Source organism: Malus domestica, chromosome 10 (assembly GCF_042453785.1).
Source record: "Malus domestica chromosome 10, GDT2T_hap1".
Taxonomy (NCBI): Eukaryota; Viridiplantae; Streptophyta; class Magnoliopsida; order Rosales; family Rosaceae; genus Malus; species Malus domestica.
The window spans coordinates 35,802,002-35,828,485 of NC_091670.1; the positions used below are offsets into that span (position 1 = coordinate 35,802,002).

General features: G+C 35.5%; 3 protein-coding genes across 3 annotated transcripts; all 3 read left to right on the forward strand.

The window, feature by feature from the left end:
- The first annotated feature begins 262 nt into the window (after positions 1-262).
- LOC103446089 (twinkle homolog protein, chloroplastic/mitochondrial) lies at positions 263-9,025 on the forward strand. Its single transcript, XM_008385148.4, has 21 exons — positions 263-658; positions 1,072-1,208; positions 1,916-1,971; positions 2,062-2,119; positions 2,235-2,333; positions 2,478-2,561; positions 3,473-3,553; positions 3,937-4,002; positions 4,094-4,210; positions 4,429-4,476; positions 4,563-4,648; positions 4,754-4,814; positions 5,309-5,491; positions 6,172-6,303; positions 6,626-6,687; positions 7,449-7,532; positions 7,737-7,868; positions 8,116-8,212; positions 8,283-8,417; positions 8,511-8,578; positions 8,683-9,025. Exons 1-21 carry the CDS (start codon positions 397-399, stop codon positions 8,729-8,731), a joined length of 2,097 nt encoding a protein of 698 aa, XP_008383370.2. The 5' UTR covers positions 263-396; the 3' UTR covers positions 8,732-9,025.
- A 4,378-nt stretch (positions 9,026-13,403) lies between these two features.
- On the forward strand, positions 13,404-15,880 carry LOC139188473 (patellin-4-like). Its single transcript, XM_070806004.1, has 4 exons — positions 13,404-14,727; positions 14,830-14,954; positions 15,106-15,250; positions 15,351-15,880. The coding sequence occupies exons 1-4, from the start codon at positions 13,660-13,662 to the stop codon at positions 15,606-15,608; spliced, it is 1,596 nt and encodes a 531-aa protein (XP_070662105.1). The 5' UTR covers positions 13,404-13,659; the 3' UTR covers positions 15,609-15,880.
- Positions 15,881-23,108: 7,228 nt separating this feature from the next.
- On the forward strand, positions 23,109-24,743 carry LOC139188474 (berberine bridge enzyme-like 7). The gene has a single exon (XM_070806005.1). The coding sequence runs from the start codon at positions 23,109-23,111 to the stop codon at positions 24,705-24,707; it is 1,599 nt and encodes a 532-aa protein (XP_070662106.1). The 3' UTR covers positions 24,708-24,743.
- Positions 24,744-26,484: the final 1,741 nt, after the last annotated feature.

Sequence of the window (26,484 nt, forward strand, 5' to 3'; positions counted from 1 at the left end):
TTAATCAAAATCAATAGAGTTGGAGGAATCAAAACAGAGCTAAATAAGAAATTAAACTTTTTATTTCATTTACAAATTAGTGACCGAACTATAAGTGTTTTCATGAATCGTCAATTTGTTTTACATACATGAATGACCAAACGAAAAGAAAGAAAGGCCGCGACGCTCTTGGGTGGGCCGGTCCGGTCATTTGACATGGGTCGGATACGGGTAGGCATTTGGGTCCGGGTCATGGTAGAGATTTAAGAAGAGAACCCGACCGAGACCTCTAAAACCCTTCTGTGTTGTGACCCAAGTGTCGAAAACCTTACCCGCTTCCCTCCTCTTCTTTCCGCCATGGAAACCCAGCCGAGTTGAAACCCCACAAACAAGACTCGGAACCCAGTTCCCGGAGACATGCGTCTTCTTCTCCATCGGCCTTTCCGCAAGCTCTCCTTCTTATCCTCCTCAACCTCCGGCCTCCTAATGGCCTCCAAGCAGCTGCTCAAGTCCGCTCCTTTTCCAAACCCACTGACCCCTTCCGCACACAGACACCCCTTCCACTCTCGCAGCCTCGTCTTCTCTCCGATTTCCTCGAAACCCGTGTTGAAAATTCGGCCGCTTTGCCTCCGGACTAACGGATATTCTTCTCTCTCCCCTGCCCATGTCGCAGAACCAGGTAAGTTTCTGCGTAAATTCGTGCTCAGTAAAGAAGGTAGGCACTTTTCTGCTTTAATTTTTTGGCTTTTTGCATGTAAGTCCTTGATAACATCGCATATTAGAAGGAAAACACTTCAAAGTTAGTACTTTAGAGAAAAATCCAACTTACTTTATAGCACCAAAGAATTTCACCACTGAGAATCAGTTAGATCATGACAAGCGGATAGATAAGGGTGTTTTTCTTTTCTCCATTTGAGTTGCTAGAAGTGTTTTTCTATAAAATTTTAGTTGTCGGGGTGTTTTTTCGAATAAACTTTTGTTTTGTTAATTTTTCTTTTCTATGGTGTTTACAGGTGGACCCTTTTTGTGTGTGTGAAGGATTATGAGAATGTTTTGAATTTAATGTGCTGTATGCTTTTGAATTCTATGTAGTTGAAGTGGAAACCCCAAAAGAAAATGGAATGTCCTCTATGCAAATGAGGATCTTGAAGGAGAAATTGGAGAATCTTGGCATAGACGGTGAAACAATATCTGTACCAGGGCAGTACAACCACTTGATTTGCCCAATGGTATGCTAATAGTTTTGCTTCTGCCGCTATGTTGTATTTGTTTCAGTTTCAGCAAATATTTTTTGACTTTGTTTGTTTAGGATTTTATAAATTACTGAATCTGTAGGTGGTAATTGTCAAAACCTACGCGCCTGTCCCATTTTTGTTCGTTATTTTAGGTTTAGAAACTAGTTTTAGGAGAAAAAATAAGCAATTTTCCTATGGATAATAAGCTGGTAAACGATATTGTATACAGTAATAAATTAAGTTATCAGTATTGTTTTTAATCAATAGTGTTAGTATGAGCAGACTCGACCTGAAAGAGACATGAGGGATTCATGGTAGTTATTGACAGTAGTTGGCATTATCTATTGCCCAAAATAATTACTTTCTTGACGATGTGTCTTGCTCAAGAAAATTATTGTGTCAGAAAATAACAATGACTTTTGAGAACATCAAAGAGAATCTCTGATGACATTTCTCCATCTAAGGGCTGGAGACGCATTTAAGAGCGAATCATGCCAAAAAGATGGAAAATTTCATTGAAGGAGATTAAGCTGATAGCGGAAAATTTCCTATGTTTTAGCAATTAAACGATAGAAACTCAGGGGATTGAGTGGCCATGATGTAATGAGACTGCCTTAAACCGTGCATGCATGGTTTTCTTTTAAATGAGTAAAAGAAGGAATTATATGTGACTGAAATTGAAATGACTTCTCATATGCTAGTGCAAAGGTGGCGATTCAGAGGAAAAGAGCTTATCCATGGATATTTCGGAAAATTGGTATGCTTTTCCTAGTGTTTTACAAGTTTTTCTGATTATTTATTAACAGATTATAAGTCACACTTTACATTGAAATTTATGATGTTTTAGGGATCGTGCTATTTGGTGTTGCTTTCGTGGAAAATGTGGGTGGACAGGTAGCACGAGGGTATGCTTGCTTCTCTTCCAAGCTTCATTTATACTACATTGCCATCACATTATAATATTTTATTAAAAAATAATGAAAGAGAGTCACTTGGCTGATGGTCACCCTTTTCTTGCAGGCCTTTGTAGGAAACAGGTTGCCACCTGAAACTTCAAAACTTAAGAAAAAAAGGGAAATCACAGAGGAAAGTCTAGGACTGGAACCACTTTGTGAGGAGGTCAAAGCTCATTACTCTTTTCTGAAGTTTGAGTTCTTCTTGTACTGGATTGTGACACTAAGAATAGAACTATTATCAGTAAAGTTATGTTTTTGTTTTCCTTATTCAACATAGTGAATATATTTCCTTTTGCCCTTGTTTCAGATTATAGATTATTTTTCAGAACGAATGATATCAAGGGGAACATTGATGAGAAATGCTGTAATGCAAAAAAGTACAGGTGATCAGGTGCATGACGCTAATGGAAAAGGATTATTAATTTTTCATCTTCATATTAAGATGTTCATGATCTTAGTTGTGTAAATCAGAAAAATATGTTTCTGTCAGTATTACAAATATCTAGGTTACTACACTCTAGAAGTATCCTCTTTTCACCTGTAGCCATCAAGAGTAAAAAAACTGCACAGATGAAATGGCAGCAGAAGTTTTATTAGTAAACAGGAAGTAATAAATCCTCATTTGGTTATCTATTTTGGCTTTAGGTTCCTTAAGTATAATGCATTAAATTTCCTAATGTAAAACCCAAAACAAGTGAGTGTGAAGTTTTCTATCTTTCGGGAAGTACTTTGAAACATCAGACAGTTCACTGAATCCATCCCCGGTGGAATCAATCATAAACACCTGAATGGTTCATAATGCCTTCGGTATTTTCCTTCTTGTGTAAGACATTTGTCTTTTCATTCATAATTTAATCCTTTGTGCATTTTATAGGGAATTAGCTACATCCTATGGTTATAATATTTGAGAAGTTCTGAAAAAGATATTTGAGAAGTCACATTTCACAAATTGGATTGTTTTAATGTAGTTGCGGATCTTCCTTGTTGACGTAAATTTATTGTATACAAAGCATATGGATCTCAGAACAGTGGACAGATGAAGTTATGCTTATGGCATCAAACTTTCTAAAGTTGCATTTAAGTTTTCTTGTCCCTTTAATAGAGAGTGGTGCTTCGATAATTATCGATAAGATGAGTTGAGAAAACTTAGGGGGATACAACAAAATGAACTTTGTCTTTCTCATCCGTACTAAGCTAAAACCATCATCTCAGTCCTGGGGCAGATATTGCACTTTAATCTCTTTGACTGTGATGCAATTATTAGTTTTCCTTACCTAATTGCTTCTGAAATTTCACATGCAGATTGCTATTGCTTTTCCTTATCGGAGAGACGGAAAGCTTGTTAGTTGCAAGTATCGGGACATCGACAAGAAGTTCTGGCAGGTTGTTGCAATAAGTGATACTTTTTTTTATCTAACCCAAGTGTTTAAACAAGTAATGGTTGAAATGATTAGCATAATATATATTTATAAGCGTGTGCCGCAAGCGACCTGGTGGTGGTGGGCTTTATCATGAAACAACCTCTTTAGATATACATGTCAGTATTTCACTGGTTAAAATAAATAAAGTCCATCGCTGGCCCAGATTTGAATGAATTAAAAATAACATAAAATTTGCCAATGTGGCAATGTCATTGCTCAGATGTTTAACGATGCCCTGTCAGGACTCTTGGATGTTATCCTTTTTTTTTTTTTTTTTTTTGGGGTTTGCGTAAACAGTTTTTGTAATACTGTCATTTGGATCTCATATTTTGATTTTTTTCTCAGGAAAAGGATACTGAAAAGATTTTCTATGGACTGGACGATATAAAGGGAACTAATGATATCATCATTGTATGGCTTCCACCATTTTTTCAGTGATTGATGCTTTCAAACATTAGTGTTGCACCCAATATGTACTCTTTTGTTTTATTTCATAATTTAGGTTGAAGGCGAAATTGATAAGCTTGCAATGGAAGAAGCTGGCTTTCGTAATTGTGTGAGTGTACCTGATGGTGCTCCTCCAAAGGTTTCCTCAAAGGAGTTGCCACCCGAAGAGAAGGTTTGTATCACCTTAAGATGGTTAAATTATTTTTTTCGTACTTTTATTTGTTTGACTTGTTGCAAAATGTAACAATGTGTGGAACCACTCCACAATCCATTTAGAGATTTTTTTCCCTTAATTTAATTTGAAGTATTAAGTTAAAGTTATTAATTGCTATTCAATATCTGTGGAATTTGGAGGATCTAATGCTTATCTTGTCTATTCTGTAAAGCTAGGATACAAAGTATCAATATCTGTGGAACTGCAAAGAGTACTTAAAGAAGGTTCGCAAACAAGTTTACTACTATTATCCAAAACACATCAGCACAGGGGTTCACATATTTGGTTATAATGATTTTGATTTTAATAGGCATCACGCATTGTACTTGCCACTGATGGAGATGTTCCTGGTCAAGCCCTAGCTGAAGAGCTTGCACGCCGCCTTGGAAGAGAAAGGTTTCCAATACAATGTCCTGTTGTTACTGTTCTCTGTTGGTTAAGTTAAAATCATCTTTATGCAGGCTTGGTAAGAATAATTGTCCGCTACCCATGTGCCTGCAGATGTTGGCGAGTCAAATGGCCAAAGAAAAATGATAAGGAGAACTTCAAAGATGCAAATGAGGTCAGAGATAATGCGCATACAATGATTTGGATTTAGCTCAATTTAGACTTTTTAGTATTATCTCCAAATACATATATATGTTGGATCATTACATAGAATGATAAACCAAAGATCTTAGATTAGTTTCTGACATTTGAAATATCTATTCACACATGCATGTGATCATTTGCTCAAATATTCCTTATTGAGTTGATTTGTGGTATGACGGTGATTTTTCATGTTGCATGTTCCTACGTATGCTCCATTTGATGCCAGTGAATTCTGTTTTTTTGCCTCACATAATAGCACATCTTTATGATATCATTCTTAATCAAGTTGCATGAACAAACAAACCTCTGATACGTAATGTGTTACCTCTGCATCATCTTGTGTGATGGTCTGTATCCTACACCTTCCATTGAACTGAAAAAGATTGTATCATTTAAGATGTATTTTAATATTTCACTTAGATCACTAAAGCAATCCTTACCATCTCTTATTGTTTATGTACACAGGTTCTCATGTACTTGGGTTCGGATGTATTGAAGGGAGTAATTGAGGATGCTGAATTATTTCCTATACGTGGATTGTTCAATTTTGCGAATTACTTTGATGAACTCGATGCATATTATCACCGGACTCTTGGATATGAGTATGGTGTCTCAACTGGATGGAAAAATCTGAATGATTTGTACAATGTAAGCAAAACCTTGACATTTCTGGTGACAAATAATACCTTTTCTGAATCCGAATAATTCCTCTGGTTGTGTGTCGATTCCCCCTTATGTGGTCTAGGTATCAATTTATGGGTATCAATGCAGATCTGTTAATTAACACATTATTTTTGTAAGGTAAAGCATTCAAGTGGAGATTTAAGCGAAATTTGTACCCTTATATGGTCTATTTTTTTTGTCAACATATCCTGATATGATCTAGGTATATAAATGTTTGACAATTTAGCAAATTATCGGATCTGATCTGATGGTTTGTTACTGTTTCTCTGCACCAATGGCTAAGGGCGCCTGTTTGGAAGAGCTTTTAGAATAGCTAACAGCAGTTTCAGATAACCAACAACACTTCTGAAAATGTTTGGTAGAAAAAGTAAAAACTGCATAAGTGCTTTACCATGAAGCACTTGGATGATATTAAAAATTTCAGTTTACTTCTATTAAATGCGCTTATGAGCAGAAGATTTTTCTACATTTCCAAATGGGCCCTTAGTATTTTATGCATTTGTTGTTCTTATTATTATCATGAGTTGTCAAAAGTATATTTTACATCTGGTTCCTTCTTTTGTATTCTGATCTGTTGAAATCTGGATGAGTATAACTGGTTGTAGATATACATACTTTTCTAATTTTTATGTTTTTATTTTTAGGTTGTTCCTGGTGAGTTGACTATAGTAACAGGGGTCCCTAATTCAGGCAAGAGTGAGTGGATTGATGCTCTCTTGTGCAATCTATCTGCAAGTGTTGGATGGAAATTTGTACTTTGCTCTATGGAGAACAAGGTAAACTAGTTTATCAAAGAGTTTAAATTGTTCTGTTTTCTCCTATGTGCAACCCCTTCCCTTGTTAGTCGGTTTACAGTGGATCATTATGAGAAATGTTCGCACACGTGCATAACACTTGTGGTTTGGGGAGAGAATATACCTTATACATGATTTTGGGGTGGTTATTTTACCCCCTGCATTGTTAGGGGTGTCTGCTTGTGTGAATTGATATAGACATCATCCACATATCAATTTTACCATGTTCTCTTATGACATAGTTGCATTTTTGCTTTCTGTTAACTGTCTTTCATATCACACCCTTCTCATTAATGATTTATAGGTTAGGGAGCATGCACGAAAATTGCTGGAGAAGCACATAAAGAAGCCTTTCTTTGATAAACGGTAAGATTGAGTTGACCTTCTTTATTACTATTCGTAAAATGCATTTGATGCCTTTCCTGTTTATTTTACCTTTATAAATTATTTAATTAGAAGGGCATGATATGAAATAAGCTGGAAAAAGGGTGTGCTTGACAGAAGCTGGAAACTATATTGGCACACCTTTTATATTATCAGAAAACACTATAATATTTGAAACATACCAAAATGGTATTAAATATGAAAATTGATTTACTGCTTGGCTCGATAATCAGTAAGGATTTCCGAAAACCAGTTGTTTGCCTTTTTCAAAAACAAAATTTTCAGTTTCAGTTTGGTAAGGCCAAACACCAAACTGAACTGATTAAAAATCTGTCCCATTTTGAACACCCCATTCCTCTCAAAGAAGAGGAAAAAACATAAAGCGAAAAAAGTACAAAGACATCTTGCATGCATGCCGATGATTAAATAACATCTATGATATGATGAGTTCATCTAGTCGTGTTCGAATTTTACTTCTACGTATGCAAGGATATAGTAAGTAGATTGTTTCTGTAGTGCATAAAAGCATTATTGTCTATCTAACACTATTGATTCTTTCCTTAGTCTTTGTGCTTTTACCTTTTCTTGTAATTTTATTGCGACTCATCAGTTTAAGACTTCCAAGTCCTATGATTTTCACAGTTTTGTAAGCCCCCATTGTTTTTAAAAATTGGTGCTACTGTACTTTGCTACTCGTTGGATCTAACTTTGTGACTTTGTCTTTTATTTCTGGCTGACTATAGTTATGGTGGTTCTGCTGAACGGATGAGTGTTGAAGAATTTGAGCAAGGAAAAAAATGGTTAAATGACACCTTTTACCTCATAAGGTAAGTTTCGTTACCAACTCTATTGTTTAGGCTAGTGTTCCCAAGTGAGCCACACTGCAAGGCTAGATTGCATCATTGTGTCTGTAGTGCACTGTTTTATAAACATGTACGCAGACCTTATGGAGTAGAAGTCTTTGTTTCCTTTTAACTGATTTCTGATCATTTTGCTGCCCTTTTGATTTTACTCCTACGGCCATGTTATAGGTGTGAGGATGATTCTCTTCCAAATATCAGTTGGGTTCTTGATCTTGCACAAGCAGCAGTACTTAGGCATGGGGTGCGTGGACTTGTAATTGATCCTTACAATGAGCTTGATCATCAACGTCCCCCGAACCAGTTAGTCTTTTCATTTCATGTTGTGTGCTGTGTATTTACTCATAGCTATTTTACATATGAACCAGCACAATTTTATCCCTGAACTTCTTTAGTTTTATTTTTACTGCATTACTTCATTAGTTCTAACCCTTCCCCATGCTCGCTAATACCGCCTTTAGTATTCTTTGTATTGTACTTGCATATGCCGTAATTCCATGTTTCTTTTTTCTTTTACTAACAAGATTACTAAAACTTCTACTTGTTACAGGACCGAAACAGAGTATGTGAGTCAGATGCTTACTAAGATCAAGCGGTTTGCTCAGCATCATTGTTGCCATGTTTGGTTTGTGGCGCATCCTAGACAGGTTGGTTACGTTGACCTTGACCATGCCTTTTTCTTTGATGTGGTTTCTCAGATTGCATCTCTTGTAACAGTTGCACCAGTGGACCGGGGGTCCTCCTAATCTCTATGATATAAGTGGAAGTGCACACTTCATAAATAAATGCGACAATGGAATTGTAATTCATCGTAATCGGGATCCAGAGGCTGGGGAGATTGATCAAGTACAAGTGAGTATTGTCATGGTCATCGACGTTCATTATTTTTTTGTCGTTGTCATTAACGATATATGTTGATATCAATTTGCAAACTTTGCAACTCAGGTTTGTGTACGGAAGGTACGAAATAAGGTCGCGGGAACCATCGGTGACGCCTTTTTGTCATACGATAGGTACGTTGAAATTTTAAGTATATTCTCCCTCCCTCCTCACCATATTTGTGAAAGTTAAAAGAGTCGGGATCCGAGATGACGGTTTCATTGTGGTGCTTGAGCAGGGCAACTGGTCAGTTTATGGATGTTGAAAATACTCGAAAGAGCACATGAGGAGAAAAAGGAAATTACGTTGTACAGTGGAATCCAGTAGCATGTTGGGGGTGTCGGGTGAGTTTCCTGATTCCCGGCGGGCGTTTTCGTGTCGCGAAACAGCACGGCAGCGTCGCAAGAAGGAAGCGGCACTCAACTACTCGGGAGGGTTACCTTCAAATTTTGTATGCTAATTTTTTCTCTATTATTTGAGATGTGAATTTAGTGATTCATTGGGTATGTGATCAAGGTGTATTCAACAATGTAGAAAATTATATTAATGTTATGTGTTCTATGTTTTTTTTTTTGGACAAACGATAGCGTTGATGGGTTGAATTGTTACTTGTCAGAGGGGCAGGGTGAGGATCGAACTTGTGGTGCACTTTCTGCTACTATGGTAAAGCACCATCCGCATGTTCTATGGCTCGAAGTAACGAATTAATCATTGTTGGAAGACCAAAAATATGGAGTGGCAAAACTATTCGCCTAATTCTAAGAGTATTTATCAAATATAGCCAAAAATTAACCTTTAATTTCAAAAATGTCACTTTTTATAAAATCTATCAAATATATCCAAAATTCCACCTAAATAGACACAAATACCTTCAAATTTAAAAATCAAATATATTAAAGGCTTTTTAGCCAAAATGATTCGTGACATTGACATTACTCCTTAATCTGGTCCTTAACAATTAATGATAATCAATAGTAGTGTTCTTGAATTTGTCTATCGTGAATCATTTTAGTCTTTCTTTGAATTTGTCCATCGTGACCATTTTAGTTTTTTTTGTGAAAAATTTGTCAATTACTTTGTTAGTGTGGTGATGTGGCATCACGTGGGTCTCACAAATACAATCATATAATGACATGTGGATTAACTTCAAAAACTATTTTTATAATTAAAACTAAAAATGATATTAGTAAGAAAAAAGTCGTTGAAGGCATGATTGAAATTATGCTGCTCTCACTTGCGGTAACTGTGGCGGCGCTCAATGCCGGTGATGAGCGGGTCGAAGGGGATAGGGTTGTGGTGGTGGAGTGTAGAAGCGAAGGTGAATTTGACCGGAACTTGAGGCAACAATAGCTAAAAAGCCTTTAATTTATTTAATTGTTAAATTTGAGAGTATTTGTGTCTATTTAAGTGAATTTTGGATATATTTGAAAGTTTTTATAAGAAGTGACATTTTTGAAATTAAGAGTTAATTTTTGGCTATATTTGATAAATACTCTAATTCTAACCTACTTTCCCACTTACTCTCGGCTAATCCAAATTACGCAATATCTTACACTTAAAGAAATCTTAAACATGTATAATGTATGAGATTAGGTAATTCAAGCAATATCTTACACTAAAAGAAACTCTTAATGATGTATAATGTATGAGATTAGGTAATTGAAGATTCCGAACAAAACTAATTATTTATATGAGATTAGGATTAATTATCAATTAGAGGAATCGTATGACCCTAAGCGAAATTATCTACCACATGCAGCTTCAGCTTAACCAGCTAATCATGCAATGCCCAAGTGAAAGAAGGTGGTGGACGTCATCAACCAATGATAGCTTGCCAGATGATAAGATTTCCTCTTTTATTATTGTTTCGAGTCATTATTCGGCGTGTACAAATAATAGTCTGACACATATGCTAAATGACGATACTTGAGCCTTGAGGAATGAGGCAAAGTATTTTCTTTTGTGAATGAGTGGACGTATATGCTAAAAAGACAATACTTGCTTCCATCTTATTTGTTCACCTTCTTATTCACTCACTTGTAATTATCATATATTAACCATACAAATATCAAAATCGGAAACTTTCATTTTCTTAATTATTATTCCTAAATCGCTGCTACCTAAATCAAGCATATTCACAGTCGTTAACCCGTTTCCTTAATACGGAAGATTAAAAAAAATTAATGGAGTACACAAAACATAAATCTAATCATATGAGATGTCATGATGATTACAAACGGACCAATCAAGATTGTAGTCCTGGAAAATATTGTCATTTTCTTATACTTAATTCTCACAAAAGTATGATGCTAAAGCATTATGCCAATTAACTTTTGTAATTCATTTAATATTTAGTAATTGGTTTTTTTTTTCCTTCAAAAAGTCAAATTTTTATTTATGTTCTAAATCTAATTACATATTTTTATTTGAAAATTCGAAAACAAAGGAAGAATAATTAACCACCTACAAGGTGAGTTTGAAGATTCATAACATGTAAAATTACCATTTTATCCCTATTCTGTTTGGGTAGTTGTCTGTTGTTCTTCTCTATCAAGTGAGGCATTTTAGGGATATTTGAATGTTTCACAATTTTGGTGTGCTCTCTTTACATATACATAGATAAAGCTAGGAGGCAAAAAAGGTCAATCATCCATAATCCAAAATTATCCCTTTTTAATTAGAAATTCAAAAACAATTTAATTAAAAAAAATCCAAACTAACAAAACAAAACTATGTAAAAGAGTGAATTTGTACACGCGTGAGTATGTGGTAAGTGACATTTTACCACAGTAGTGGAAAGATGTAAAACTCTTACATGGCGACGTGAGTCCGAACTCTGTCGGTGACTAATTTAATATATAATTTAACAAAATCTATCATTTGACAAAAAAAAAGTATGAAGTTTTTAATACCCTCACTTGACAAAAAAGACAACACCAAGTTATCCATATATAATAAGGGTACAATTGTAACACACAAACATAATAAGGTTAAAATTGTAATACACAAAATAGAATATTCAGAATACGTGTGTGCATATAAAAAATGAGTGTTTACAACCGTTGGATGAAAGACACCCACACTTTCAAATTCATTGTGACCCTTCGATTACTCATCCAACAAATACCGTATCACATTCTTCCTTTCCACGAAAAAACAAAAAACAAATAAAAATGGAGAAGCACTCCAGATTGAATCGACCTAAACTAAGCAAAGAAGTTTGTACGATAGAAACCGCAACCTACCACATGTTCAGGAGGCAACAAGGGGTTACTCAAATTTGTTAAAATTAGAGTTGTTATAGTGAGATGGATCATGGCTGACGATAAGTTTATGAAAAATTTATGACATACAAATTTGATTAATTATGTTATAATGTTTAGAAATTAGATTCACTTCCGTCATTTTTCTATTTTATTATTATTATTATTATTATTTTGTCAAGAGTAGAATTTATTGATCATAATCGAATTAAAATGCATACATCTTCCGCTAAAATGTTAAATAGAAAATCCGGGCCAATACAATCCCACTCACAGGGACAGCCCTCGTTAAACAGATGTTTGGCTACCCGGTGTGATGCACGATTACATTCTCTGGGTACAAACATGAACTCCACCGAAGTTAGACTTCGTGCAAGAGTCCAAATGTCTTCCAAGGTACCCAATGCAATGTCAGCATCACACTTCTTAGTACTCATTTGGATAATGACCTTATTCCTTTTCGATTTTGATCAATGTTCTTTGACTTTTATATCTGCCTCGTTATTTCAATAATTAAGCATTTACATATCAGCATATTTAAAATTATTTAACCATTTTCAAATACATCCATTACATTTAATATATTTATATTTGTAGCCATTTTTGAATTTGTAACCATTTTTTATAAATTTTGCACCAATTTTGTTTTTAGTTTTAATTATTAATTTCTATTTGTACCCATATTTTTTTCAACTTTTATTTTTACCTATAATTTGTTTAATCTTTTATTTGTACCCATTCATATATTAATACTCTACCAATTTTTTCATAAAAATGTACCACTATTTTATATGTAAAATGTACAGATATATTTGTTTTGAGGTTTCACGCACTTCAAATTTGAAGAAAAAAAAGCTTAAAAATCTCTATTTGGTTCCAAAATTTAGAAGGAATTATAAATTTTCGTTATTAAATTTTTTAATTATTACTGAATAAAATATAAACTAATATTAAAATTAACATTTTATTCTTCAATCAAAATATTAAAAATAATAAAATTTTAGAATAAGATTTTGTCAACCAATCGAAATTCCCTTTTAAAGTGATATATGAAAATGAAGAGTTAAACCTGACGCTTATTGCCGTTTACTACTACTGTCTAGTGATATTTCTCTTTTTTTGTAAGCAAAAAATGTTATATTTAATTCTTGTTAAAGGTAAATTTAAACTACATTAATAAAAACTAGCATATGGGCACACATAAAATATGTGAATTTTTTTTTATATTTTGTTTTTGAAATAGAAGGAAAGAGGAAGAGAGTGATAGAGATTTTTTTTTTAATTAGTAAAAATAACATCGTTGGTTAAAAAACAAAACAAAAAAACCCGACAGCGGTTATTAAAATTTGAACGACTGAGGAAAGGCAAATCTAGCTGTCCACAAAAACCAAAAGGAAAAAGCAATTTTTTAAAAACAATTTGGCAGGTAATGTCTGTCCTCCTGACGAATTGGTCAAAGAAAAAAAAAATATCTTTCCAAGTTTTCAAACTTTGTGTTGTCTCCAGCCAATGAAATGCTGTGCATGTTAAGCACCTAAGATTGACCACACACGATCATTCCCTACTGGCAAAACTAAGAACGTAGTGGGTCCCAATGAGATTCCTTTAACGCCAAATCTGTGCTGGCATCCAGGCTATCAAAACCCCCCACCCTCGGTAGAAGAAGAAGCCACCCAACGGCTCTCGTCCTATGCGGTGGCTTTACAGATATGTGACCGTTGTGGGCCCCGCCACTCCCCATTGGGGGAGTTTTCGAAAATATATAGCCGTTGCAACCCAAGGAAAAAGCCCACAACTCTCTCCACTCTTAAACGCCACGAGTTCTCACCAGAGTGCAAGCAAATTTTCTCTCTTCCCAAACAGAGCAACCGATTTTCTCTCTTGTTTTCTGGGATTTTCTTGGGTTCTCTTGCATTTTCTCGGGTGATTCGCTATTCGGGTTGATCGAGAAGATGACTGTGGAGGAGACCCAGGTGGCTGAAGTGGTGGTTGTTTCCCAGGAGGAGGCGGAGAAGGTCGTGTGTGAGAATGAGAAGGTTGTTGAGGGAGATGATAAGGTGAAGGAGGTGGATGAGGCGGAGTCGAAGCCGAAAACGATTGAGAAGAGCTCTTCTTATAAGGAAGAGAGCAACTATCTCTCCGATTTGAAGGAGTTCGAGAAGAAGGCGTTGAACGAGCTGAAATCGAAGCTGGAGGAGGCCATTTTGGGCAACAAAATCTTCAAGAAGGAGGAGCCGAAGAAGGAGGAGGAGCAGAAGGAAGAGAAAAAAGTAGCAGAGGAGGAAGAGAAGAAGGAAGAGAAAACAGAGGAGGCAGTGAAAACGGAGGAGGTAGAAAAAACAGAGGAGGTAGGAAAAACTGAGGAGGTTAAAACAGAGGAGGAAGAGAAGAATGAAGAGAAAGCAGAGGAGGCTTGTGAGACAAGGACAGAGGAAGTAGCTGAAGAGAAAGCCGAAGAAGGCGAACAAGAGAAGAAATCGGAAGAAGGGTATGAAGTAGTAGACACGGATATCTCTCTTTGGGGAGTGCCCCTTTTCCCTGGGAAGGGTTTTGAGGGAACTGATGTTGTGCTCTTAAAGTTCTTGAGGGCTAGGGAGTTCAAGGTCAACGAGGCTTTCGAGATGCTGAAGAAAACCCTTCAATGGAGGAAGGAGTCGAAGATCGATTCGATCTTGGACGAGGATGTCTGTGCTGATTTGAGCTCTGCTGCTTACTTGAACGGCGTTGATCGCGAAGGCCACCCCGTTTGCTACAACATTTTTGGGGTTTTCGACAACGAGGAGCTTTATCGGAAGACTTTTGGGAATGAGGAAAAGAGAGGGCAGTTCCTGAGGTGGAGGCTCCAGCTGATGGAGAAGAGCGTTCAGAAGCTGGATTTGAGGCCTGGTGGTGCCACTTCTCTTCTTCAGATCAATGACCTCAAGAACTCGCCCGGGCCGGCGAAGAAGGAGCTCAGGATTGCCACAAAGCAAGCTGTTGGGCTTTTGCAGGACAACTACCCTGAATTGGTTGCCAAAAATGTAAGCCTTCTTTCACATTTTCGCTTTAGAAATCCGTTTTTATTTTCTTTTGTTTTGCATAAATTGGACATATTTTGATGGGTTTTGGTTTTTGATATGCAGATCTTCATAAACGTTCCTTTCTGGTACTATGCACTCAATGCTTTGCTATCTCCTTTCTTGACTCAAAGAACCAAGAGCAAGTTTGTCGTTGCTCGCCCGGCGAAGGGCACTGAAACCCTTCTCAAGTAAGTGGTTTTTGTCTCCTTTTATACATTGCTGAATTTAGCGGCTGGATGTGTGCTCAACAATCTAAGAGAATGTGACGGTGTATCTTCGCCACTTACATATTGACTCCATCTGAAGCTTACCCAAATGAACTGTGGTTGTCCACAACAGGTACATTCCAGCTCAGGAGATTCCTGCTCAGTATGGCGGCTTCAAGAGGGACAACGACAGCGAGTTCTCTGCCGAAGATGGCGCTGTTTCGGAACTTATCATCAAGGCTGGATCGACTGGAACCGTACAGATTGATGCAGCAGAGGTAGTAATAATAAAGTGTTCTTGATTCATTTTTTGTTAGATTGCTTTTCCTCATGTGCTTTTTCACTAAATCATTGATTTTAAATGGTGTTCGGTAACAGGTTGATAACACATTAGTGTGGGACTTGACTGTTTTGGGATGGGAAGTGAATTACAAGGAGGAGTTTGTTCCCACTGAGGAGGGGTCATACACCATTATTGTTCAGAAGAAGAAGAAAATGGGGTCTAATGAAGGCCCGATTCGCAACACTTTCCGAAGCAACGAACCCGGGAAGGTTGTCCTGACAGTCGAGAACAATTCGAGCAAGAAGAAGAGGGTTCTGTACCGGTACAAGGCCAAGAAGTGCTTCACAGGCTGAGAGAGAAAGAGAGTTGAACTGCAAAAGAAGGTTGCAATGCAAGTAAATTGCTTGAGAGAGCATTATACATAGTAGAGCTTATTCTTTTAGAGTGAGGCAATAATTGGTTGAGGAGATAGAGAAATTGATGATAGTTCATTCTTTTGGAGGATCTCTGTGATTCTGTAATTTGATATATGTTTTCATGTGTATGGTTTTGCTTTGTGATTTTCAATTTGGCTAAGACTTTGAGAGTGAATATATATATTGGCAATTATCCATTTTGAAGAAAATTTGTTCTTTTCTAGTATTGATTACGGAACCAGATCACCTTTGGATCCGAATAATATGAGCTCAATGATCAAATGATTCAAACCGTTGAAATTTGATCCAATGACTACAAACAGGGGCCCTCTAAAAGTTATAATAATTGTAGCCGTTAGATCAAATTTCAACGGTCCGGATCAAATGATCCTTAAGCTCAGATTATTGGGATCCGATTCCATTAATTATTACGGAACCAGATCACTTCTGGATCCGAATAATATGAGCTCAATGATCAAATGATCCAAACCGTTGAAATTTGATCCAATAGCTACAAACAAAGGGCCCTCTAAAAGTTATAATAATTGTAGCCGTTAGATCAAATTTCAACGGTTCGGATCAAATGATCCTTAAGCTCAGATTATTGGGATCCGGTTCCATTAATTACTACCCAAAAATTTGATCTCAGATCTTATATTTGAGTAATATGTCAAACTGTAAAATCACCTTCATATGTTGGTGATGTCCCTGCTCTATTTAAATCCTCATATGGTTGAACATTTGGTGCCCATGATTGGATTTGCTTAAAAAAGCAAACAAGAGACACAAAAAAGATATGAAACTAAAAACCAAACAAGAGACACAAAGGAGATATGAAACTGGGGACAGCAAGACCCACTGCCCATTTTATGGCCAGAACAACAATGTCTCAGTTTTTTTTTTCTTTTTTTCTTTTTTTGGTCTCAGTTAATTGGTTTGAATAAAAAAGAAAACAATTTTAGGCAGGAACAGTATTTGTTATTTTTTAAACAAATGATAATATCTATACTCAAGGGGAGGGAGTGTACTTAGCCTCACAATGATCTTGCAATAATATGGTTCAAATTTGTATTTGGTACTCACTTATCAGTGAAGAGAAATACCGGTAGACCGTAATACTAAGTGACAACAGTATTTGTTATTATTATTTCTTTGCAACATACTTTGTAATTAATTGCTCAGAAACATTACGTTTTCACATCAAGGGGAAAAATAAAAGAAACATTATGCTTTCAAGAACTCAAGAAGAAAAAATTGCAGCACAAAAATTTGCAAAAAAATGAAGGAACAAAGCTGTGCAACAATACCCTTCATTCCCTCATTCCTTTTGCTCTGTAGTAGCACAGTACGTTGTCTCACTCCTTTCCGTGCATCTCAAATACACCCCCGTTCCGCTTCCGAACAATCTCAACAAATTCTCAGTGACTTCCTCCATTGCCTTGCAGAAAAGCTTCAGTCCACCACCAACCCTATCATGGAAGCCATTTAAACCCCACAAACTACATCATTTCAACAAGTTTTGCTGGCACTCGCTAAAAACTGCAGATACACAACGCTTGTTTCGTTTCCTTTCAAAAAAAAAAAAAAAAAAAAAAAAACAACGCTTGCAACTCCAAAACCTTTGGCTACTGTAGCAGCCAAGCACGAACGCCATGTGCAAGCAACCGTAATTTACACAAAACAACATGGGTTGCAGATTAGAATCCGAAGTGATGGCCATGATTATGAGGGCCTATCATACGCATCGGATGTCCCCTTTGTCATTCTTGACAAATCTCCGATCCATTGATGTTAACGTGACGGAATGGGGAGTTTGGGTTCAGTCAGGGGCTACTGTTGGTGAACTTTATTATGAAGTTGGAAAGAAAAGTAGGGTTCATGGGGTTGCAGCTGGATCTTGTCCGAGTGTTGGTATTGGTGGTCACTTGGGTGGTTGTGGAAATGGTCCTTTGTTGAGAAAATATGGGCTTACAGTGGATAATGTTGAAGATGCTAGAGTAGTTAATAATCTTTACTAATTAATAAAATATTTATTATCAACCAAAATCCTATGAAATTACCACAAATCATGAATAAGAAATATGGGGCAGAAATGTAATTTCACACAACCAAATTTTGCTGTTTTTTTTTCCAAAGCCTCACCCCTACATATAATTATAACATATCTCTAATTAAAAAAAAAAAAAAACTTCCCACTCTCATATTCTCTATCACTCTCTTCCTCACTCCTTCTATTTCAAAAACAAAAATAAAAAAATTTCCTCATACACTTTGTGTGTGCCCATATGCTAGTGTGAATGCTGCAATCCTTGACCGAAATTCAGTGGGAGAAGATTTGTTTTGGGCATTAGGCCATCTCCAACTGAAGTAGGGCCAGCCCTCTGGCCATTCAAGAAATTAATATGTCAATGAACAATGTAGGGCCATATTTCTTACCGTCTCTAACCGAGGGCTAATTATAGCCCTGTGACAAAAAACCATATCCAACCGAGGGCCAAAAAGTCATAGGGCCAAACATAATTTATTATTTTAATTTAAAAACTACAACAACTTAAATTTAAAAGACCAAATAGCCAAAATGGTCCCTGAGATTTGCATTACTCATCATTTTGGTCCCTAACATTTTAAACCGATAAAAGTGGTCCCTGAGATTGTCCACCATCCATCATTTTGGTCATTCCATTAAAAATTCCGTTAAGTGTCCCGGAACTCTTGGCCGAAAGTTTGGGCAATTTTCAAAGCTTCGTAATTTAATCGTTTCTTAACCAAATTCGACCCATAATATGTCAAAATGAAGATAGGAAAGTGTAGAATAAGATTATATCTATTTGGAAGCCCAATGGCTTCCGGAGATGGCCGGAAAAAAACTGGAAAACTTGCCGGAAACTGGGTAAACTTTAAACATTCATAACTTCTTCAATACTCAACGAAATCAAATGATTCAAAAACAAAAATTATAATTCCCGATGACACGAAGAGAATGATACCTGTGGAGCCAAAAATATTCACTAGGCGACACGTGGACTTTTGGACAAAAGAGGAAAAAAATACCCTTCAGGCATACCGAGATTCCTACGCGCAAGCAGTGGAAAATTATCTTTCAACCAAGTCAAAAGTGCTCAAAATAGGTAACAATTTAAAGCCTATTTCATCAAATCCTTTCTATAAGGTAATTCCCAAAACCTAATTTATTTTATATATTTTATATTCCATTATTTAGCTAATCAATTAGCTAAATAATATATTCCTTCTAAAAATTGACTAATTAAAGGATTAATTACCTAATCAATCCCTTAATTATCAAATTGAAACACCCATTCAAACCTAAAAATACTAGAGGGCCGGCTATCCCCATTCAAAACCTAATCCATCACCTTTTTCTACATTTTTCACCATTTCTTCCTTTTTATTAGCCAATTAATACCATAACCACCAAAACATTTCCTTTTAGGTTTAATTAGCCAAATAAAACCTAAAATTCCTATTGAATGGCCGGCCACATTTCCTCTCTAAAAAGTAAACCTACCTAGCCCTATAAATAGGGACCTATTTTCACCAAATGGTAATCCCAATCCTCTTGCAAAAAATGCTAAACACTCTAAACACTTTTTCTCTCTAAAAATTCTAACTTTGGCATCGGAGGTTCTTCGGCCAAAGCCCCCCCATTCATCGTGGGCGCGTGAGGCTTTTGGCCTTAACCTAAGGTGCTAGTTGTTTTGTAGGTGCAAAATCGTCCAAGATCGAAGAGGAGAAAATTTGCATCCACAATACCCTTTTAGATGGCTAAATCGCCATGGTTTTGCCGAAAAACGGCTCGAAAGTGGCTAACTCGAGACCAAGATAGCCACTTTCGAGCCGTTTTTTGGCCAAATCACGGCGAGTTAGCCATAAAAAAGGTACCATTCTCTTCTTCTCGTTGAGAAGTATGATGTTCATTTTTTGAATCACTTGATTTCGTTGAGTATTGAAGAAGTTATGAACGTGTAAAGTTTACCCAGTTTTCGGCGAGTTTTCCAGTTTTCCTTCGGACCAGTCAACTTTGAGGCTATTTTCCGGATATCTCCGGTAGCCATTGGGCTTCCAAATAGGTATAATCTTATTCTACACTTTCCTATCTTTATTTTGATGTATTATGGGTTGAATTTGGTTAAGAAACGATTGAGTTACGAAGCTTTGAAAATTGCCCAAACTTCCGGCCAAGAGCTCTGGGACACTTAACGGAGTTTTTAACGGAAGGACCAAAATGATGGATGGTGGACAATCTCAGGGACCACTTTTATCGATTTGAAATGTTAGGGACCAAAGTGATGAGTTATGCAAATCTCATGGACCATTTTGGCTATTTAGCCAATTTAAAAAATACAACTTAAATTTAAAAACTAAAAAATAAAATTTAAAAATTACAACAACTTAAATTTATAGGAAAAAATGAGATTTTTTTAATATTTTTTTAAATGAATACATGAAGCGCTATAGGATGATACGTTTCTGTGCAATAAACAAGTACCTATAATAGGATCTTGTTGCACATCTTTGGGCCAAAAGAAGCATGGAGTGGGAGTTTAAGTTTTATGTTGTTAAATATTTTTAAAAATGTTGTTTAAGTTTCATGTTGTTAAATGTTTTTTTATGTTGTTTAATGTTATTTAATGTTGTTTAATATTGTTTAATGTTGTTTCATGTTACTTAATGTTATTTAATGTTGTTTAATGACTTAGGAAGTTATAGGAAAAAAAAAATTGAATTTTTAATTTTTTTTTTGAAAAAACTTTGTAAAAAGAAAATGTAAAAAAAAAATAAAAATTCAAATATAACGGCTAGCTGACGTCAGCTAGCCATTACATTCAAATTTCTAGTTTGGCCCAGGGCTAGCTGGGTTGGGCCAACTGGTTGGTCCTTTGGTCATTTTTTGTCCCATGGGGCTCACGAGCCCTTTGGCCTAGCCCTTGGTTGGAGACAGTTTTCGGGTTATTTTTGGCCCTCTGGCCCTCTGGACCCTTCGGTTGGAGATGACCTTAGAGGAGGTGGTGGAGCAAGCTTTGGAGTCATTCTTTTGTGGAAGATCAAATTGCTTTCCATTTATTTTAGGGTGAAGTGCCGATTTAGTCCCTGAACTATCACCTCAGCGAAAATTAGGTCCCTGAATTATTTTTTCGGTAAAATAAGTCCTTAAATTCATTACAAATTGCTAATTTCATCCCTACTATTATATTCAAAGCTATTTTATCCAATTTTTCGTCAACTTAAGTCACTTGACACACTTTAGAGTGTAATACCATCATTTTCTTGTCTATAAGCCCTTAACATTTCATATAGTTTGCGAATTTAATGTCTAATTTACCCTCAAAAGTTAACTTATACTATTTCTTTATGAAAAACTATCAATTTATCCTCCAAAGTTAACTCCATACACTATTTCTTTATGAAAAACTACCAATCTACCCTCCAATGTATATCATATGCAAGTAACGTGACTTAAATTGATGAAAAATTGAATATAGTAGCTTCGAATATAACATTAGGGATGTAATTGGCAGCGTTTTATAATTCAGGGACTAGTTTTTCTGAAAAATTAGTTTAGAGACCTAATTTTCACTAAGGTGATAATTCAGGAACTAAATTGGCTGTTTACCCTTTATTTTATAATCGCATTTATACAATAAATGCTATAAAAAAAGATTTTGTATGCTATTAAATGTGAAAAGGACTATTTAATAGCATTTATAAGAAAAAAAATGCTATTAAAAGTAGGTTTTGGTGTAGTGAGTTATAATACAATTAAGTAAATTGAAATCATGCTTTAAAGAATATATTTAATACTACAATGAACATATATTTTATATTACAAGGAACGGAAGTATGAAAAAAAATAATCTATAACTAATAGAAAAACGTATGTGAAGATCAAACGACCTTATCTACTTGATCTTTCTCATGGTGCAAGAATAGATATGCAATTCACGGTGCAACCTCCAAAAGCATTGATATTCTCGTCTTTTTCGTTGTTTCATATATCTGCTATTATAATAGAGCAGCAGACGGGAGTTTCTGGAATCATGGATTTTGTATAAAACAAACGCATCGGTAAGAGACTACCTCATGATCTTGATTCTTTTTTTTTTCTCTTTCTCTTTGTTAATTAATATGCTTCAGTACTTTGAATTTGATGTTAACAACACCCGATCATGGATTGATATTACATTTTGCAAGTCGCACGCACAAGTATTGGCCTTTAGCTTCAAATCCTTCCGCGCATGCCACTAATCTGCAAGCGATACTGTTATTAGCACTCTAAAAATCTTATTCTACATTCCTCATATGTTATTTTTCTTTCTAATTATAAAAAGTTTGGAGTGCCAAATGAAATTTTTGGCGTGCTAATAACAATTTCCTAAAAAAAAAAAAATAAAGACGATATTAAATCATAAAAGAATAGTAGGAAAACTGCTTGAGATGGAAGGGGAAAATTATGATTCGTCAGAATATATGTATGAGGCTATGAGCATGTAATGTAAGGTTGATCTTGCACTATGCACGTTATTTTCTTCTTCTTTATTCAAGAGCGTCATTGTGCTCGTAATGTGTTGTAAATAAAATATAGACAAAGGGAATAATAGAGAATAGATAGAAACGAAAGAGTGATCAGGAGAAAAAAATCCAAATATTTTCCTTCTCATTAGAGTGTTTATTTGTAGATGTATTCAATTGAGATTTTGAGGGATTTTAATTCTTTTAATGAATCTAGGGGTATTCAATCAGGATTTTAAGTGATTATCTGAAATTCAAAGTGTATTTAATTAGAATTTTAAGATAATTTATTAAAATCCTTAAAAATCCAAGTGTATTCAATTAGGATTTTAAAGAAGTTTATAACATTTCAGGTGTATTCAATTAGAAATTGATTTTAAAAAATTTGAGAAAGTTGAGGAATTAAAGGGAATTGAAGAGATTTCGTAGTGTATTTTAAGCATCCACAAATTTCACCTCTCCCCATGAGATTTCGAGAGAATTGAATCAAAATTTTATATGAAATCTCTACAAATAAATTAAATTCCATAAAAATCCATGGATTTATAAATCCATTAAAGTCTCTCAAATTCTCAATTGAATACACCCCTTAGAATTTATATAGCAAAATGTCTTAATTAATCATATATTACATGTTATATATTGATTCAGAAAGTAAACAATCACATAATAAAAAATTATTTATAACATTATGAGATTTATTTCCAATCATGAAACCGTTCAACTTTATGAAAGTAAAGTTATTTGGGGCGTGTACTTAATTAGGGCAATAAATAACTACTTGCCAAAGAAGATAAGAAGATGCTTAAACATTTGACTTTTTTTTTCGTTTCTGTATTTTACAGCTAAATTCATTATAAATGCGGGCAAGAATTGGAAGAAGCAGCAGAGCCAGAAACTAGTTGTAAAATGACGGTACCAATGTCTGTTGCATTCGTTCTCTCAGTCCTTTTGCTCTTAGTATCATGCACAACTTCAGATCCACTTCTCACCAACTTCCTCCAATGCCTTCCGAAACAACATCAAAACTTCACTTACCCAATCTTTGAAACCATTTACACCCATAAAAATACCTCATTTCAATCTGTTTTATTGGGATACATTCGGAACAGCCGATATTCGACCCTTACGACTCCAAAACCTTTGGCTATCGTAGCTGCCAAGCACAAATCCCATGTCCAAGCAACCGTGATTTGCGCAAAAGAACACGGGTTGCAAATTAGGATACGAAGTGGGGGACATGACTACGAGGGTCTGTCGTACGCATCTGATGTTCCCTTTGTCATTCTTGACATGTTTAATCTTCGAGCGATTGATATTAATGTGGTAGATGAGAGCGCCTGGGTTCAGGCTGGGGCAACTGTAGGTGAACTTTATTATGAAATTGCAAACAAAAGCAAGGTTCATGGGTTTCCAGCAGGGGCGTGTCCAACAGTTGGCATTGGCGGTCACTTTAGTGGCGGTGGGTACGGGCCAATGATGAGAAAATATGGCCTTACAGTCGATAACATAGAAGATGCTCAACTAGTTGATGTGAAGGGGAGGATTCTTGATAGAAAATCCATGGGAGAAGATCTCTTTTGGGCCATTAAAGGAGGAGGTGGAGCAAGCTTTGGAGTCATTTTGTCATGGAAGATCAAGCTCCTTCCAGTTCCAGACAAAGTCACTGTGTTCAATGTAAAAAGGACTCCAGAACAAGATGCTATAAATGTCATTTATCGATGGCAATACGTAGTACCTAAGCTACCTGAAGACATCTTCATCAGAGCAATTACGCGTCTCAAGAATAATACCGAGGGCAAGAAGACCGTGGAAGTATCATTCTTTGGTCTCTTTCTTGGACAAAGGGACAAGCTTGTCTCATTGATAAATGAGAGTTTTTCTGAACTTGGTTTGCAGCGGCAAGATTGTTTCGAAATGAGTTGGGTAGAATCTACTGTGTTTTGGGCTAACCATCCTTTCGGGACTCCCATAAGTGTTTTACGTAGTAGGCCACAAGGTCCACCCAATTTCTTCAAAAGTAAGTCTGACTATGTGAAAGAACCAATTCCAAAAGAGGGAATAGAATCCATATGGAAGGCGATGATTGAGATGGACAAAGTGTTGATGCAATGGAACCCGTACGGTGGAAGAATGGCGAAAATTCCCGAGTCGGAAACTCCATTTCCTCACAGAGCTGGAAACCTGTTTAAGATTCAGTACGTGACGTATTGGGTGGAAGAAAGCTCTGTGACTTCCAATATACACCTTAAGTTCTTAGAAAAATTGTATGAAGGAATGACTCCATATGTCTCCAAGAGTCCAAGAGAGGCCTTCCAAAACTACAGGGATCTCGACATTGGAGCAAATCTACACAACAAAACTAAATTTGGAACTGCTAGAGTTTATGGAAGCAAGTATTTCAAAGGTAATTTTGATAGATTGGTTCGTGTGAAAACCATGGTTGATCCTCAAAATTTTTTCAAGAATGAACAAAGTATCCCACCTCTGCAAAGAGAGACACAATGACTGAAAATTGGAAGCGAATCATAGGGTATAATTTGTTTCTATCAGTAGTTTCTTACAATGAATAAGTTTTTTATTTTTATTTTGAATAAGTTTTAAATATTTGAAAATTCCCATTTTTCTATAGGAAAACTAATGAAAAATCCTCAAAAACTTTAGTTTTAATGAAAATGACAAAATAAAGGTGTAAGTGAATAGTACCAGAAATGACTTTTCAAGATAAAAAAGTCAATTTCGTTAAAAGTGAACAGTACCGGGAGTGTTTTATTAAGATTTCTTTTTTCTATCCCTAGAGTGATGTTAATGACGTATAGGGAACCGAAAAGTTAACACATTTTTCATACGGTACTAACTCTCTAATACAGGAAGAGCTCACTAACACATGCATCTCATATCCATTAGAAAGATGGTATAAATGTAATGAAAATTTTGATATAGATAGCATTTTTTTAGTTTGACGGAGAGTGAGAATTCATTTGGGATTATGAGAAATTTTATTTCTTTTTTTTTTAATAAATCTAGGAGTATTCAATTAGAATTTTAAGTAATTCTCTAAAATTCAATGAGGATTTAAGATAGTTTATTAAAATCCTAATTGAATACACCTGATTTTAAAAACTATTTTAAGAAAGTTTTTAAAATCTTTAGAAATCCAAGTATATTCAATTATGATTTCGAACAAGTTTATAACATTTCAAGTGTATTCAATTAAGAATTTATTTTAATTTTTTTTAAATTGATGAATTTGAGGGAATTGGAGATATTTCCTAGCTTATTTTAAACATTCACAAATCTTACCTCTTCTTCCTGAGATTTTGATGGATTTTAATCAAAGTTTTATATAGAATCTCTACAAATTCATCAAACTTTATAAAAAATAATGGATTCATAAATTCATTAAAATCCCTTAAAATCTCAACTGAATACATCCCCTTAAGGCTTATGATTTATTTAGTAGAGAATTACATGAATATTGTTACAATATTTAATTTATTAATTAAATATTTGATTATGGGTGAAGCACTCAATCTTACAAATCTTTGATTTATTAATTAACTATTTGATTATGGGTGGATGCACTCAATCTTGGGTCGTTGATCTCCTAATAATTAATCTTTGGATTTATCTTAATAAATAAAATATAATTTATTTTTTTTAAGAGAAAGGATAGTGGTTTTATTCAAGGTGTTAAAGAAATCACACAATCTTTTAAGAGGACATCCAGATTACTAGCTGCCAATTCCGTTGTAGAGCCCAGCAAACACCATCCCAAGCAACTAGAATTTCTACCATCTTAGAATTTGTCACATGAGTTATTTTACAAGCGAAACCTCCAGCATAGTTGCCGGCTTAGTCGCAAAATACTATCATATTAGAGAATATACTCTACAATATTATGGAGATATTATGGAGATAGATGAGAATATGCAACTTGGTCACTAAGTTAGTCCATAGTTTGACCACTACGTTAAAAGGTCATTGGGTGAGGGATTGTACACACCATTCTACACAAGTATCTTGTGTGTTGTGTGTCAAAATTTCCCCTCCCTTAAAAGCAAAATGTGCAAGGAAAAACTCGAACCTAAGTCCTTTTTTCTCCCCGAGAGTTTCTCACTCATGTGTGAGTGTCCTTCGGTCAAGCCTTGCCTTCGCTGCCCCTGGTCCTAGCTCTAGCTAGGGTTTGGTGGCAGTCCTTCCTTCCATCTCTTTGCCTTGTCGGCACTATCCTAGCTCCACCTCCATGCTTTCCAACAATTCATTCCCTACCCTTCCTCATAGA